This window comes from Ailuropoda melanoleuca, chromosome 6, assembly GCF_002007445.2.
Source record: "Ailuropoda melanoleuca isolate Jingjing chromosome 6, ASM200744v2, whole genome shotgun sequence".
Lineage (NCBI taxonomy): Eukaryota > Metazoa > Chordata > Mammalia > Carnivora > Ursidae > Ailuropoda > Ailuropoda melanoleuca.
In genome coordinates, this window is record NC_048223.1 from 87,824,268 (window position 1) to 87,840,390 (window position 16,123).

At 45.2% G+C, this 16,123-nt stretch overlaps 2 protein-coding genes across 2 annotated transcripts in view; one reads left to right on the top strand and one right to left on the bottom strand.

Annotated features, from left to right (window-relative positions):
- BMPR1A (bone morphogenetic protein receptor type 1A) overlaps window positions 1-4,663 on the top strand; it is a 76,678-nt gene extending 72,015 nt beyond the window's left edge. The window contains exons 12-13 of the mRNA XM_019795466.2: window positions 704-834; window positions 922-4,663. Of these exons, the coding sequence (XP_019651025.1) occupies window positions 704-834; window positions 922-1,047 (257 nt within the window). The 3' untranslated portion in view covers window positions 1,048-4,663. The remainder of the gene's footprint in view (window positions 1-703; window positions 835-921) is intronic.
- Window positions 4,664-7,617: 2,954 nt separating this feature from the next.
- LOC117802809 (multimerin-2-like) lies at window positions 7,618-16,121 on the bottom strand (the record flags this gene model as incomplete). Its single annotated transcript, XM_034663598.1, has 2 exons — window positions 7,618-12,709; window positions 15,758-16,121. Coding segments are annotated over 2 exons (750 nt in total), but the record flags the coding sequence as incomplete, so codon positions are not given.
- Between the last annotated feature and the right edge of the window lie 2 nt (window positions 16,122-16,123).

Consider the following 16,123-nt stretch of genomic DNA (forward strand, 5'->3'; position numbering starts at 1 on the left):
GTAGGGAATTGTTTACCCAGCAAGTTCCCAGATACCGGCCCAGTGCCAACCCTGCAAGCAGGCCTTTTCAAAGGATAGCAGTCTCCAGCCTGCCATGTTAACTCTTTTCTGCATATCATGTTGTGTTTCTACTGCAGAATGAAATAAAGCAAAACAAAAAACAAAAACCAGATTCATTAGTAAGAACAATTACGTATATAAGTAATCAAATTAAAAATTGAAGGGGCGCCTGGGTGGCTGAGTTGGATACGTGACCGACTCTTGGTTTCAGCTCAGGTCATGATCTCAAGGTTGGGAAATCAAGCCCGACATCTGGCTCCGTGCTGAGCATGGAGCCTGCTCAAGATTCTCCCTCTCCCTCTGCCCCTCCCCAGCTCGCTTGGTCGTTCTCTTGCACACATGTGCAAAAAGAAATTAATAAATAAAAAATTTGAAGGTAAATGAGTACTTCATCTTACTTTTCTTAAGGGATATAGGTATGTCCACAGGTATGATGGGGACCCTGATGGAGGTACAGAAAATAATTAGGCATAGAAATAGAGAAGAAAACACATCTACTATTAAAAGTAGTAATTCACTCTGTAGTTCTTGTCTTTATGTAGGAATCCTTTTTAATTCCCATAGTTCAATAAGAGGTGCTGAGTAAGTTGATATATTTTGTCCAGCCGTTTTTGTGCCCATTGTGTTTTCTCACTTCCTACAGGGATAGTAGAAGAGTACCAGTTGCCATATTACAATATGGTGCCCAATGATCCATCATATGAAGATATGCGTGAGGTTGTGTGTGTCAAGCGTTTGCGGCCAATTGTGTCCAATCGATGGAACAGCGATGAAGTAAGTGGAGCTCCATCCCCTGAGGAAGTGATTGGTAAGTGTCGTCAAAGATCTTGATGTACTCACTGCATTCTCTTTACTTTTCAGTGTCTACGAGCAGTTCTGAAGCTCATGTCAGAATGCTGGGCCCACAATCCAGCCTCCAGACTTACAGCTCTGAGAATCAAGAAGACACTTGCCAAGATGGTTGAATCCCAGGATGTAAAGATTTGACAATGAAACAGTCCTGAGGAGAAATTCTAGACTGCAAGAGCTGTTTCACCCAAGGAACGGATGGGATTAGAGTAGAATAAGGATGCTAACTTGGTTCTCGGACTCTTCCCTCACTACACCTTCACAGGCTGCTAATATTAAACCTTTCAGTACTCTGTAGAATAACAAGCTGGGAACTTCTAAATACTTCGTTCTTTATATATGGACAGCTTTATTTTAAATGTGGTTTTTGATGCCTTTTTTTTTTTATTGGGTTTTTATGAACTTCATCAAGACTTCAATCCTGATTAATAAGTCTCCAAACTCTGGGTACTGAATTCCCTGTTCATAAAATGGTGCTTTCTGTGAAAGCCTTAAGAAGATAAATGAATTCAGCAGAGATGGAGAAATCACACTTTTGCCTTCTACCTGAGGAGAATTCATCTGTTTGTATTCCACCTTTATAAACAGCATATGGATTGCGGTCTGTTCGGGATACGACTTAGTTTATGGTAGTCTGTCGTGCTTTGATATTGATGTGTGTGTGTACACACACGCACACACCGGGATTCCTCTGCTGCCATTTGAATTAGAAGAAAATAATTTATGAATGCACAGGAAGATGTTGGTGGCTGTTGGTTTTGTGCTTTAAAAATGCATTATCTGACCAAGATTCTCCAATCACATAAAAGCCATTTATTTACCTTGCAAGTGAGCTAGCTTCTCTGCCAACTTTATTTTTTAACATAGAAGTTGATATAAAGGCCAAAAGAAGTTTAAAGTGTCTGTAAATTTGGACTGTTTTCCTTTCATCACCATCTTTTTCTTCCTTCCTCTCTCCCTCCCCTATGCCTCCCCTCCCCCTCCCCCTCTCCCTCTCCTCCTTCACTCTTCCCTCCCTTCCTTACCTTCCTTCTCTTTCTTTCTTTTTGGTAATTCTTAATTTTGTCATGAAAAGCATGTTATCCAAAGTTGGAACTTCCAATGCCATGAACCTTCTAAAGAAAACACTTTCTATCGAAGTGAATTACTAATTACTGCATTTGATAGCAATGTAAGTGCCTATAATCATGTTCTGTATTCTTTATTCTCAGTAACTTTGAAAAGGGAAGTTATTTATATTTTGTGTGTAATATGCTTTATTTGCAAAACACCTCCTTTACAACCATATTTTATATATGTACATACATTCATACTGTAGAAACCAGCTCTCATGTGTACCTCATATCCCATCCTTAAGGGAAGACAATTAAAAGGTCATCAGAGAAAAATGTTATAAAAGTAGAACTACTTACAAATTGTCAGAGTCAATGCATTCAAAGAAGTAGATCAACTCTAGGACTGTGTTATTCAGGCATATACTTCATTAAGATGCTGTCATCTCAATTTTTCTTTATGAGAGGATCCTCCAATTTGAAGTTTCTATTTCAGAGCCGATACAAGCTTCTCAACAGCTGTTGGGGCATTTAAATCATTTGAGATTTTTGGTTTTATGATTTCTGTTCTATAACTTGTGAAGACAGTGAAGAGTCAGGCAGAAAAGCTCAGTATCTACTCATTACCTGTATCTATACCGTATAGCTGTTATTCAATAAATTGCTACATATTTTATGGATGCCTTGTTATCCCAAGGAATGATTCTGATTTACTTAAACTTATACTTCTCCAATGCATTTTTAAATATTGTCTTATCCTGAGCAAACAACTCATGGGTGCATAAAGTGAAATAGTTTTCTTTGAATGTAACATAAAATAAATGTGATTATATCACAACATAGTTAAAAATCTTTAATGGGGAGAAATCAGAGCATGTATCCATCCATTACCAAAAATCTGTCATTTAAGGATGAAACTCTTACGTAGTTATACATCAAACTTCACAAATTTGAAATCTTTAATAGTTCAACTAAGTTTAGTAATTTTCATCTAGCATAATTAAAGTTCGAATTGTTCTTGAAAATAAGTAAATGTACATATTGATAGTACCCAATAACGTGTTCTTTCAGAATGTCCTCCCCTATACAGAGAGATTCTAATCCATGTTGCCTTGTGATTTAAGAACACTTCTGAGCTCTGATCTTAATCTAAGGTTAATCTTGCTTTATTTTTTATTGGCTAAACTATAAATCCTGAACATTATTCGTCATCTTAATAACAGAACATATGTAAAGAAAGGCAAACTCTATTCTTAGAAATGTTGAAATAGTGCGTGGAAGCAGACAATTACAGATAGTATGTAAGTACAACACCACTATATTGATTTTTTTAAATAAATCGATCTATTAAGAGTGGTATCAAGAATTAACTTTAGCAGTTCAATAAAAATATTTTCTAAGGTAGCATGTTCTTTAAAAAGCAAATGATGCCATATTTGAAATCCTAAAGTCCAAAAAATATCCATGAAATTTATTTTCTTCTCTCCTTACTCTCACTGTTAAATTTCTAAGTTCATCCAGTCAGTGAAATATTTAAAGACTAAGAGGAAGTATTACATAGTACCATATAGTTAATAATTTGTAAAACCCTAGAAGCCATTATTTGGTCCCACTTACGATTTAAGTATTTTAAAAGTGTGTGGCTTCTGTCTGTCATCCTTTTAAATAAGTAAAACATAAAAACAAGCAAAAACCAAAAGCTGCCTGAATACAGCAGAAGTTAGCCCTCCAAGAAAACTCCTTTTACTGAATTCCCTTCATACCGGTAGATACTCCAGAATTAAAGGCACACCGGGATCTGCCTCAGTGCGTTCATTCTGAGCTTCCTGTGTGCTTTCTTTTGAACAAGTTTCTGAAGTACAAAATTTGAATCTAATTTCTCTGGAAATGTTTTCACTAAAGATCGTTCAGTCAACGTTTTATGTTGCATTTCCAATGTCTAGAAGTGTCCCTAAACTTGGAAAGTGGCCTATAGTTTTTGAAAACTATGTTTTCCTAGAATGGGCTGGATTTTTAATTTATTCGCTCGAAAATACTCAGTACCTTTTTCTTTCATATGCTTTTCTTCTGTTTAGAGCAAAAATGTAATACAACTTCTAAAGAATCCTGTATCTCTTAAACTGGCCCAAGATCAAATTTGATAATAATTTATTCCAGGCAAGATTTATAAATTAAATCACTTGTGTTTCTTTTCATACACGTTGTTTGGAAATGTTGCAAATATTGAAAATAATCTCAACGGTAATACTAATTGATTTTTTAAAAAGGATTGTTGCAGCTCTGGTACTGTTTGAAGGGTAGTATTTATTATTTGCTTGGGTCAGGTGTTAAAGTCGGGTAGCAGTTCATCATCTTGCCTCAGTGCTATTATGAGAGTCACAGTGAAAACTGTAGAGAACTGACATGTTCATAAAAACCGAATTAAATCTCGGGCAGCAGCATACAAAGCCACATGTAATGATCACCCCATAAGGAAAGTATGTGAATACTGCTTTTGCAAAGGATTAAATATATTATTGTAATTTTAGCTTGTGCTCTGTACTATGCTTTCAGTGGAATTATTTAAGCCCTTTTAGTGACCGTTGTCCTTGCCCATTTAAAAACTAAAATATATATTGTATAAAATGAAAATATCATAGCTTAATTAGGGAAGTTGTACATAGACATTGAAAGAAGGGTTAAAAACAAACAGTTTTATTATGCAATTGTAAAACACCAAAAATATAGATTCATCTTTGATATGTAACACACTAAATGTATTTTGTACAGCATCTGGTTTAAAAGGTGCCTTAAGTTTACCATTAATTGCTTTGTTCTATATATAGATTACATCCAATGTATCATTTTTAAGTAAATAACCTTATTTTAGTATACTTTAGTGATGTGTTTTGTGATACTCTACTCGGACTGTATTGTGTATCAAAAGTCACCTGTCTGGTGAGATTTTATAACAGATAAGTTAGTATACACACACACGTCCCTGAGATGTGCATTTTGGCTGCCAGAAATGTAGTGCAGAATGCATGGCAGGTAAGTGACCACACATTCTTTCCTTTGTGTAGGTAGAGCAGTTAAAAACCTATTACAGTGAAGGGTTATTTCCCTTTAAAAAAAAAAAAGTTCCAATTCTAAAAATATGTATTCATTGCAGAAATTTTGGAAAACATAGGAAAGAATAACCAAATAAAATCACAATTCTATTGCCACATGTGTACCCCTATTTACACGTGAATGTTGCTTTTCAAACTTTTGTTTCTGCTGCATTTTTTTACAAAATTATTGCTATAGTATTCATTAATATCCATTGAAAATGTAACTTTAAAAAATTAACTACATAATATCCTACCAAGTAGATGAAATAATTTATTTTTGTAATTCCCTGTTAAATATTTGGGTTATTTCCATTGTTTTAAAAAATAGAACGAATATATTGAACATCCTTGTACATAAATCTTTTAAATCATAAATTCATTCTCTTAGATTACATTCCTAAAAGTGGGACTAGTGGCTATGAACTTTTAAAGGATTATTTAAGATGAAAAACAGTCTAAGGTTCTGGGTAAGTGTGGCGGCATGACATGGGCAGGTCATTGCTTCCAATTTCCTTCCCTCTGCTAGCACAGCACCTGGTTTCTTGCCCTGTAACTGGTTTCTATTACTTACAGTCATGGAATCCATTTATCTGGCTTTGTGAGAAGCTGAAACTTCAGGGCGGGAAGGCAGCTTTCCATCTGTTCTGCAACAGTGTCCTCTCCCCTCCTGCCCTTAGTCTCACCCCCAATCGGAGCTGTTTCCTGTTGTTCGTCAGTTCAGTCAGTGAACCTTGTGATGCCTCAGGCAGCTGGACCAACTAAATCTCATAAAAGATTTGGGACTAGTTGAGGTCTCCCCCCACATATACATGTTTCGGGATAGCTTATTATGTTTCTTCACAGGAACCCTGTTTAGTCCATGTCAGATGGTTTCTTGAACCAGCAGCATGTAAAGAATGTAAACATGCAGCTTGGTAAAGAACCAGGGATCTCCTGGGCCTGTCAAATACTTGCTAGCTTTCCTTCTGTCTAAAAGGTTGACCCCAAACCTGGATCGATATGTTCATTTTTCCTTCCCACCATAATCTGTTACTCTCACCGATTAGTTGGGATGGTGACAATTTCCAAGGTTTCTTTACTAGTAGTAGTAGTACTAGTAGGGAAGACGTAAAGAAATGAGGACACTGTTCTTCCAGAATAATCGAATTCTTGTAGGTAATTTCAGGCAGATGCTAATTCAGTCATTAAGTCTTCATTCACTTGGAGAACTATCTCCCCGCTGCTAGGGCACGGACCATTTCTGGCACGAAAGTCAGATGCATTGTCCCAGAAAGCCTTGCTTCAGCCCGCGGAGCAGCACAGCCCTGACGAAGCGGACACGGCACACTGAAGGTGGCCAGTCGGTTGTGTAGAGAGGGGCCAGCTAATGGCAGTGGCACCCTATTTTTTTTTTAAGTTTTTTTTTAATTTTTATTTATTCGACAGAGATAGAGACAGCCAGCGAGAGAGGGAACACAAGCAGGGGGAGTGGGAGAGGAAGAAGCAGGCTCATAGCAGAGGAGCCTGATGTGGGGCTCGATCCCATAACGCCGGGATCACGCCCTGAGCCGAAGGCAGACGCTTAACCGCTGTGCCACCCAGGCATGCCTATTGGGCATGGGGAGTTAAAGACTGCGAGCTCAGGGTAAAAGCAGAAATAGGCGAATCACCCTAACGCTGGAAGTGAGAAGGAGGAGACTTAGTTCAAGTGCAAAGGTACGCACGCAACATAACGTCCGCTAGAAGCTGAGGCTGGGGCTGAAAGGTCCATCCGCAATTGCCTTTGGAGGTGGAGATTGTGATTCTCGTTTTTAGACGGAATACCTGTGGCCTACCTGTTACTCCTCTGAACTGTATCTTCTTGGCCTTTGTCCAATTGCTTTTACTCCGAGTGTCCCATGTATGCTCAGAACGAAGTTCAAGGTGATTCTAGATGCCCGGTGCTGCTTCCTCCCTCCATCTCACTTCTCATAACATCCTAAATTTTATACAGGGAACCGGAAATGTTACCATTATTTGAAAGTCAGGAGTTGGTATAAAATGCTCATGTTGGAAATATTTTCAGGCTAGAGGAAGAAAGAACTAGGGCCTTTGTTGTTGAGAGGGGAGCCATGTGTAAAGCGGAGCTGAAATCTGGCCGATGACTGAGGGTGGTGAAGCGCACCTGCCGCCCTGGTCTCTGTCGCTCTGCCGCGGGACTCACATCCGCGAAAACATTGGAAGATGATAAAAAGAAAGAATTGAAAGGCTGTGGCAAACAAAGCTGCGATGGAAGGCATTTCAGTCAAACATTTAAAAATCAAAACTAAGTATTTGATTCTGTCTTTGTTCTTGGCTGGCACTAGCTGGAGATCGACTCTAACCGAAGATACTTCCAGCGACCCTGTTGCCGGTAAGAAGTCTGACGTGTCTAATTCAGTCCTTTATGATTTAACGTATTTTTTCATTCAAGAAACAATTTTCGGGGCGCCTGGATGGCACAGTCGGTTGAGCATCTGACTCCTGGTTTCAGCTCAGGTTGTGAGATCGAGCCCCGCGTCAGGCTCTGCGCTCAGCACGGTCCGCTTCGGACTCGGTCCCTCTGCCCCTGCCCCCTCCCCACTTGTGCGCACTCGTGCGAGGCCGCTCGCTCTCTCAAATAAATCTGAAAAACAAAATGGAATTTTCTCTCCGCTGTTTTGAAGTTTAAACTTGCCATGTCTAGATACATTCTTCATGTTAGTACCAATTGGGTGCTTTTAAACTTTCCTTGGACGTGGGAGCTTCCACTATTTCTTTATTTCCTCCCTTCCTTTCTTTTACTTTACTCTTCCTAGAACTCCCATTAGACAAATATTAGGTCCCCTGACTTTTTCTTCCCTATTTCTTAACGTGTCTGTTGTATGATCCATCATACCGTTTGCTTTTCAGCCCATCTACTGTTTTTTTTTATCTCAACCAAACTTTATTTATTATTTGGAAATAATTTCAAAATTCTAGAAAAGTGAAGAGTACAAGAATGCCATTTACACTTCACCCAGATTCATCAACTATTACATTTTGCCACAGCTGCCTTGTTGGTCTGTGTGTGTGAACAAGAATCGTAAAGGCTTGATGTTGGAATGTTTGAGCACACACATAACCTTCTCTGAACTACTTGGATTACAGAGCTCGTGTCTCTTTTAAGTATTTCAGGGATATTCCTATTACAAAACCGGTTATGTATGCTTTTCAAATTCAGGAAAGTTGACATCGATACCATAACAATGATCAGCAATACCAAAACCTGCAGACCTTCGTCGGTTCTAATACAGTCCATGAGAGCGCATTTCCCGGGTCCAGGGTCTGTTGGGGGATCTTGCATTCGGTTGTCATGTCTCATTCTTTAATCCAAAACAGTTCTCCAGTTTCTGTCTTTTGTGATACATTTTCTAGAGCAAAAGGCCAGAGTTTCTGTGGACACAGTTGTGTCCTTCTCGGGGTATCCCATTGGGAGGCCATGGCATGTGTCCCATTATTAATGATGTCACTGTCAATCCCCTGTTCGAGGTGAAACCTAGTTTCCTTAGTGGAAAGTGGTGGTTTTCCCTTTGTAATTACTATGTTATGGTGATAATTTGAGAGTCTGTTCTAGCCACTGGCAATTCTAATGTGAATCAGTGGTTACAAAGTAGTGGTTTTCTACTTGTGTGATTACATCTATATTTATTAACTGGCGTTCTGTAAGGGAGAGGTCTGTGTTCTGTTTATTTTTTATCACCGGTAGGAACACGTGGGCTCTTCCTCTAGTCAGTGAGTTAGGGTCCGTCGGGTCGTCATTTGTTTTGATGCTCAGATTGGTCCAGACTTGGCCACCGGAAGTTCATCACATTGGCTGAGTCCTTTGTCCACGTGCCCATCTTTTCTTGAGCACTTCTTAATTTTGGCACTTAGAAGATGTTCCAAGGTCATCTGGTAGTTTCCCTGCCCCAGCCATGGAGTCAGCCATTTCCCCAAGGCTGTCCGATTCCCTCAGGGAGGATGGTATTTAGAGACCAAGATCTGAGTGGCAAATAAGATTTCCAGTTTCCTGTATTATTTCTAGAGACTTGTGTAGTCCAAAATCTTCAGTTTTTTGAGTTTTGGATCCTTTTCTTCCTGACACTGGTTTTCCACAAAGGTTGGGCGCTTTGGCGTGGTTGCTCATTTCTGTATTTGGTGAACCCCTGCTCCCCTCAGTTCTGTGTTCCTTGGCTTCCTGTTTTTATGGGGCAACAGCGGTTTGTTAATGCAAAAATTAAGTGCTCCGTTCTGCTTGCCTAGGATTCAGGCTTTTCCCCCTCCGCGTATTTACCGCCCCCACCGCAGTGAGTTTGGTCATTGCTGGGCCGGCTCTGGGGGAGCTTTCTTCAGAGGAGGGTGGAGGAACGCTGAGCGGGCTAGAGCAGGGCTGGAGGTGCGGATGTTTTTGAGACAAATGTCACGGGATACCAGCGGAGTGGTGGAGTATGACAGGAAGGAAGAGCTTTCAGAAACATTCTTTATAGACCATATATATCCTCTCCACAGTGCTGCTAAAACACAAGTTGTTTCTGAAAGAAAAGCAGAGGTCAGGCGTTACTTTGACATTATGTTGTGCTGTGTGGGGACACATCTCTGGATTGGCTGCCGCGGGCCTTGGGTTATCCACGTAGCCTGGGAGCTTCCTGCCTCGAGAGTCCGTAACCGCCCCGCAGCTGGGGGCCCAGGATAGACCCACGCTGCCAGGCTCCGGGCAGAGGCCACCGCTGCTGGCCGCTTAGCACGGGCAGGCGACGGCTGGGACCCACCGCGGCTGCCCCTCGGCTGCTCCTCCTCCACTCATCCCCCCCAAGCCTGTTAGGGGCTGAGTTTGAGTTTGGGGTTCCCCTGAAATCGCTCCCATCTCCAACAGTCTCAGATGTTTTGGGTTATGGTTTCCTTTTGCTATTTCATTTTATACTTGATCCTTCTATTTCCCATTTTTCAGAAATTGTGAAAATTTTCTGATCAGCTTATGGCACCCTTTCTTGTTTTTCAGTATTATTTTTGAATCCGTGTTTCCATCCGATTTGGGAAGTATGGTACCACTCTGTGCTCAGTCCGTTGCCTTGTTCTGGATGCCACAAGTGAAGGGTGTCTTAACATTAGCCTGGGTAACAGGGGGTCTATTTGGGGGGCACTGGCAAAGAGTCTGCACCCAGGGATACTAGATGCCTTAGTGGAGATAAGAAACCTGTCGAGTGAACTTTAGAATTCTTAAACTGGTGTCTTCATTATAGAAGTGTTTAAACAGGAAATTTGCACTTAAACTGGATATTAAGGTTTTATGAAATTGGTTTTGTTGCATGGAAAGCATCCTATTTAAAAGAACCATTGTCTCTCTAGTTCTCATCCCAGAAACTTCTGGAGCGACTGACTCATCCACGCTGCTGGCGGAGTTAACCAGTTAGCACTTGCATTTATAACCCTGTTAAGGGCACCGGCCACATGAGTGGCGGAGGGCATGTGCCCCTTATGGAGATCAATTCACTCTGCTTATTATGTGCAATCTAATCTATTCCAAATGGAAATCTTAGTTGGTAAGACCACACTGTCCTAATATCTCCACTTAGTCGTCAGTACAGCTTGACCAATAAGGACGAGATGGGGCAGAAGGAAGACACAGCAGGGGCCATGGGCTACCGGCTTTCCAATCTTTGGTCAGGAATGGCCCCAGTACATCATGCCTTGGGTTGGCATTAGTCTTGGCAACTGAGAGCCACACTGGGCAAGAGGCCCTGGCCAGAGGGAAGGGCAGGAAGGCCAGAGTCAAATCTGTGGTCAAGATAATAAAACACCAAGATACTTACTGAAAGCTATTAGACTAACCACCTCATACTACAGGTGGAAAAAGTTCAGGGGGCGGTGATTTACTGTCAGTGGCAGAGTGGCCCAGCACACTTTTCCTTTTGACACTAATGTTTTAGCATATGGAGCACACGAAGCTTGGTGAATAAATTCTGAGGGACAACGGTTTGGATTAATGACCCTTAGGAAACAAGGAGAAGGGCTGAGACCCTTGTTAACCCTGACAACCAACTCCTGTCCTTTTTCACCACCCAGTCCAATCCAATTTAGTTATCCAGAAGAGTATGTTCAACACATCGGACACCTAATGACCAAAACACACACGTTTCCTCACAACTAGATGGCTGCTTTCTCCAGCCTGTTTGCTCTAGGGTCTGTAATGTTTTGAAAATCCTACGTTGATACTGTGGGAACTGTTGCAACTCCAAGTGTTCCTGTCTAATCCAGTATTCACGCCACTGCCTGCTGGGGAGGCTCTGCGTGTGCCATGTAGAACTTACTGGAACTGTGAAGTCAAACACAGCCTGGAATCATGGGAGTCACATTTATCCCAAATAGTTGCATTTTGTCCCCTATTTCTACCTTCTGTAATGAATCCTTTTGCTCTCCATAAATAAACCAGGCAGAGAGTTGAAGGGCATTGCTTTTATTCCAGAGCTGATCATTCTCAAGGGAGATTTTGACAATCATCCTTCACTTCCTCCCTCAGCCTCCTTCCTGGTTCGAGATGCTAATAAGAATGAGGACGGTCATCGGCGAGTGGAGGAAGTAAAAAAAAAAAGGCGAAGGCTGTACACATTTGAGTTCATGTTTGGCGTGTCTTGGCCTTTATCTTGTGGAGGCAAGGAGATAAAGAAGTGAAATTAAGGTTACAGATAAATTCAGGGAAGGACCAAAACAGCGAAATATAATACTGTTTCCTTTGGTTAACTCGACGAGGACTTTGTCCCGTTTCTAACAGAAGTCAAACGGTTCGGTTTTCTCCGACGGCCCTGTAGTGGGTAGAGACTGGTTTCCAACAACATCCAAAATGTCACCTCCATTTTAAACATCTTCCTTCTGCGGAGGAACGATTTTCTAGCATAAGATTAGGGAAAGGAAGTGGGAGAATGGTTTAAAGTTTCCGACCACAGGAGGAGCGACACACCAAAGAAGCTGTAGGACCCAGGGTGCGGCCGAGGGCTGGGGCCCACACGCCATGCTGCCTCAGGAGGCATGCCAAGCTCGGGTTCACACCTCCCCGGGCTGGCTTCTGCCCAGAGAGAAGCATTCCGGTTCTTCCGTCACTAAGAAAGAGCCAAACCCAGTGCGTCTAGAGGAAGGCCACATATACCACATCGTCTCTGCAGTTTTCCGGGAAGAACTAGACCAGTGGGATGGGTCTCCAGACCAACCCTGGCCGGAGCTCCAGGCCAAGGAACGCTGGGCGAGTCCACGACGTCTGGTCAAGGGCTGTGCCCGGCGTTCAGGTCTTGAATATCAGGAATCCCCCAAATGTGGTGCCTGGCGGGTTTCTCTTTATAACTGACCCCTGGGTTAACTCGAACCACACTCTCTCGCCTTTCTGCAGCTCGGCCATCGTGAAGGTCGTGGCCGTGCTTCCACCCCTCCGCTCCTCGGTGGAACTGACAGGGGTCTGATGGTGACCTCCCAACACCAGCTGCCCAGAGCCTGGCCCTGGGCCAAATTCAACGCTCACTGCAAACAGATAGACCCCACGCTCAGGGGCTCGGAAGTAGCCGTGTTCAGGGAAGTAGCTGCTGCCGACGTTGACGTAAGTAGCGTTGAACTTCACCGCCTGTAGCGCAGCCGTGCCTTCTGGAAAGCCGGCATAGAAGGCCACAGGGGAGCCTGGAATAGAGGAGGAAAGTGCTCAGTGACCATCTCTCACTCCCTCAGATGGGAAACGAAACCCTGAGATCTGCCTTTCTCACCTTATTAAAGTAGGAATGGGTCACTATTTCCAGACAACCTAGGTGTTCCCAATAGCAGCTCAGAGAGTGGGAGCCAACTGGCCAATACTCACTAGGTCACTAACTGAGAGGAAGGAAAATACAAGTCTGTTGTCTCTACGAGTGTACATTTTTAAAAAGCACTTTCTCATTGTTCCCTTTTCCTCCCAACATCCTGAGAGGTAAGTACCCCTCCTCTGAGGGCACCTTGAGCCTTGAGCGCTTAACTGGTTGTCCAAAGCTGCGTGGCTTGCCAATGGCAAGAGAGGGCAGGAACCTGCATCTCTGACTTGCACGCTACTGCCACCTACTGGGGATCTTGAGATACTCAAGGGCAAGAGAGAAAATACTATCTATCCTCCAGGTAATAATGCTAACAGAGGAGAGAATGAAAGAACACAGAAGGATCCTTCCTACTACACGTCTGGCACAGGACCTCAGAGAGAGGAGAGCAGGTGGCACCGGACAAGAAAACTCTTCAAGCTGGTCATCTTAGTGTTTTCAAACTGTGGCACAGAGCCCTGGGGTTACAGATGGGGAAACAGGCCCAGAAAGGGAAAGCTGGCTCCAGATGACACAGACAATAAATTACCACACTGGGAGCTGTCCTTACATCTCCTGATTTCTGGTGCTCTTTCCAGGTAAAGACGCATTTTAGCCAGCCACAGGAAGACAAGCGAGACGAAGAGAACACAGGTGGGAGGCCCGCCAGGCCCACATGCAGGCATGGAGCCACGGGGAGCCTCCCCGTGAAGAGGGCGAGTGTACAGTGAGGAAAGAGCCAACCCGACTGCCTGGCCAAGACTCTCAGGCAGGGTGGGGACAGAGCCAGGAAGTGGGAAGGGTGAGTCCCATGGGGGGTTCTGGCCATGGCACTGGCCTAGGCACCAATGAGGTCATGTTCCCCATGTGCTCCCTCAACTCTCTGTGTGTCTCTCTGTATCGCTCTCTGTGTGTCTCTTTGTTGAGACCAAACTCCTCGTTTCTTAGGGGATAAAACCAAGCAAGGCCCTGAAGGAGGGGCAATTGGCATCGTGGTTAGTGACTTAATCCCACCTACGGCCCCAACTCTTGGGCTCCCGGTCCATCAATAGTCTTGTGAATGTCAAAATTCTGCTCTTCTTTAGTTTTGGAAGATTTTCTGAGAACTGGAGAGGTCAGAATAACTTTCCCATTTTGTAGTAAGAGTGTGTCACGTCCAAGGCCCGCGGCTGGCTCTGCAGTTCCCCCAGCAGCCAGGAGGCGGGGCACTCGCCCAGCAGAAGGGATGGCCGCCCAGCAGAAGGGATGGCCGCCCAGCGCGCCCTCTGCTGGTACTTGGCCCTCTCTGCACCCGCTGCCGCGAGCCAGCCGGCCTGCCCCTGAGTCCCGCTTTCCATGCGACCCTCCCGGCCCCTCGGCCGGACCTGCCCCTCAGAAGGCTCGAGGTTTGTGCTTCACTGATTTGCTGGCAGGTGAACTGAGGGTGGGCTTCCCTGCAGGGCACAAATTCAAGACCTATGGCCTTTCTACAAGACAAATAAGGGAGAATTTTTATTTTTAAGGAAGAAATGTTTTTGAAATAATAAAATATTGCAGTGGTAAACTCAGATACCTAAACCATCAGGCACTTGAGGCCTTGCACCACTCGCAAGAGGAAAAAAGATGGAAGACTTAGTACAGGCAGACAGAGCCTCGGCCCTGAAAATGCTGGGGAAACGGGAAAATGTTGACTGCTTTCTACTAACTGTTATACCTTACGTCAGGTATTTAGTACATGGATCTGTTAGTCTTCATAACAACCCTTCGATGTAGGTAGTGATTCGCCCATTTTACAGAGAAAGAAACTGAGACGAGTAAGTGGTGCTTGAGACTGTGCTCTGTCCACTGCCCCAGGCACACAGGCCTCCAGGGCCAGGAGGGAGAGCTGGAGGAACAGGGAGCTTGGGCTGGGATCCTGGGTCAGGCCTCAGACTTTCCACATGCCAGGCTACACCAGGGTATAGACAGCCCGGATGGCAGCCTCGTACCCAGTGCTGTGTCTGGATGAGCAGGTGGCCATAGCCCCGACGCCAGCCTCTCTGGCAGCGGAGGATCACCTGGAGCACAGAGTCTAGTGGTCCCTTTCCCAGGGCCACACTCAGGGAGGGGCCCGGAAGGCTGGCTGCACATCACATCAGCCTCAGAGCCAGCTGCCCAGGCCCTGGGCCCCGGGGCCCCACAGGGACCAGGCATCAAGGGCCTTTCTCAGGGAAGAGCCAGCACCCTAGAGACAGCTGGACAGGGTCCAGGGCTCTCTGTGCCACTTACTGGCAGTATGAACGGGACACATCCCCTGACTGAGCCGCAGGTAGGACGGCAGTGACGATGAGCTGTGGTGCTGTTAGGACGACTCAACACGGCCAAGCCCAAGAAAGGCACTGCAGGGGACCTGCACGGAGCAGCGAGATGGGTCAACTCTACGTCAGCACAACGAGCTCCTTTCAGGGCCCAACGCCCTCCCTGGATTCCCGTCTTGCAGGGTACTGCCCACAGCAGGTGACACCGGCCCCTGTTCACATAGTTGTATACAGGGGAGCTGATTAAAGACGCACGGGGTGAGGTAGGGTGGAGAGGAAGAGCTGAGATGAAGGGACTGTGGCACGCAGGAAAGGGAGGCCTGCCCCCTCCCGCTCTATAGGCCGAGTGGCAGACAGACAGCAGGGTATCCGGGAGCCTCAAACATTCCCGTGGCAGGCCTCTGCCTGCTCACTGACATTTGGTTCTTGTGAGTTCTACCTGCTTTTACTTCAGGCACCATAGAGGCCCCTGGCCCCGAATGAAAGGCGGATCAGTGCAAAGCTGGCCCTGAGTAGTCCTGACCCTTGGTCACCCCGTTCTCTTTCACCTCCCCTCCTCGGAGGCCGAAGAGCCGCTAAGCCCTGTCCTCCCAGCCTCCCCCAGCGTCCCCCTGGGCTCAGGAACTCACCTGCCTCCCAAAGCACCGGCCCTTTGCCAGGCTCATCCGCCGAAGTCTCCGCTTGCTTCCTGTCCCTCCTCCGGGGAGCTTCCAGCCCTCTCTGCTTCTTCCCTTTCCTGCTCAGCATGGCCTGCAGCTTCCCCAGGTCCAGGCTGACGTTGGCCGCCACAAGCCCTTGGAAGTTTCCGAAGAGGCTGTGGAAGAGGCGCTGGTGCCGCTCCAAGTCGCGCTCGGTGGCGGCCAGCGCCTCGTGCAGCCCCCCGAGGGAGCCGTTGAGGGACGAGGCCCCCGCAGCCTCGCAGCACCGGCCCACCCGCCGGAGGTCGGCGTCCAGGCGCTCCAGCTCCCGCGCCAGGGCGGCCGGGGAGGGCCCGC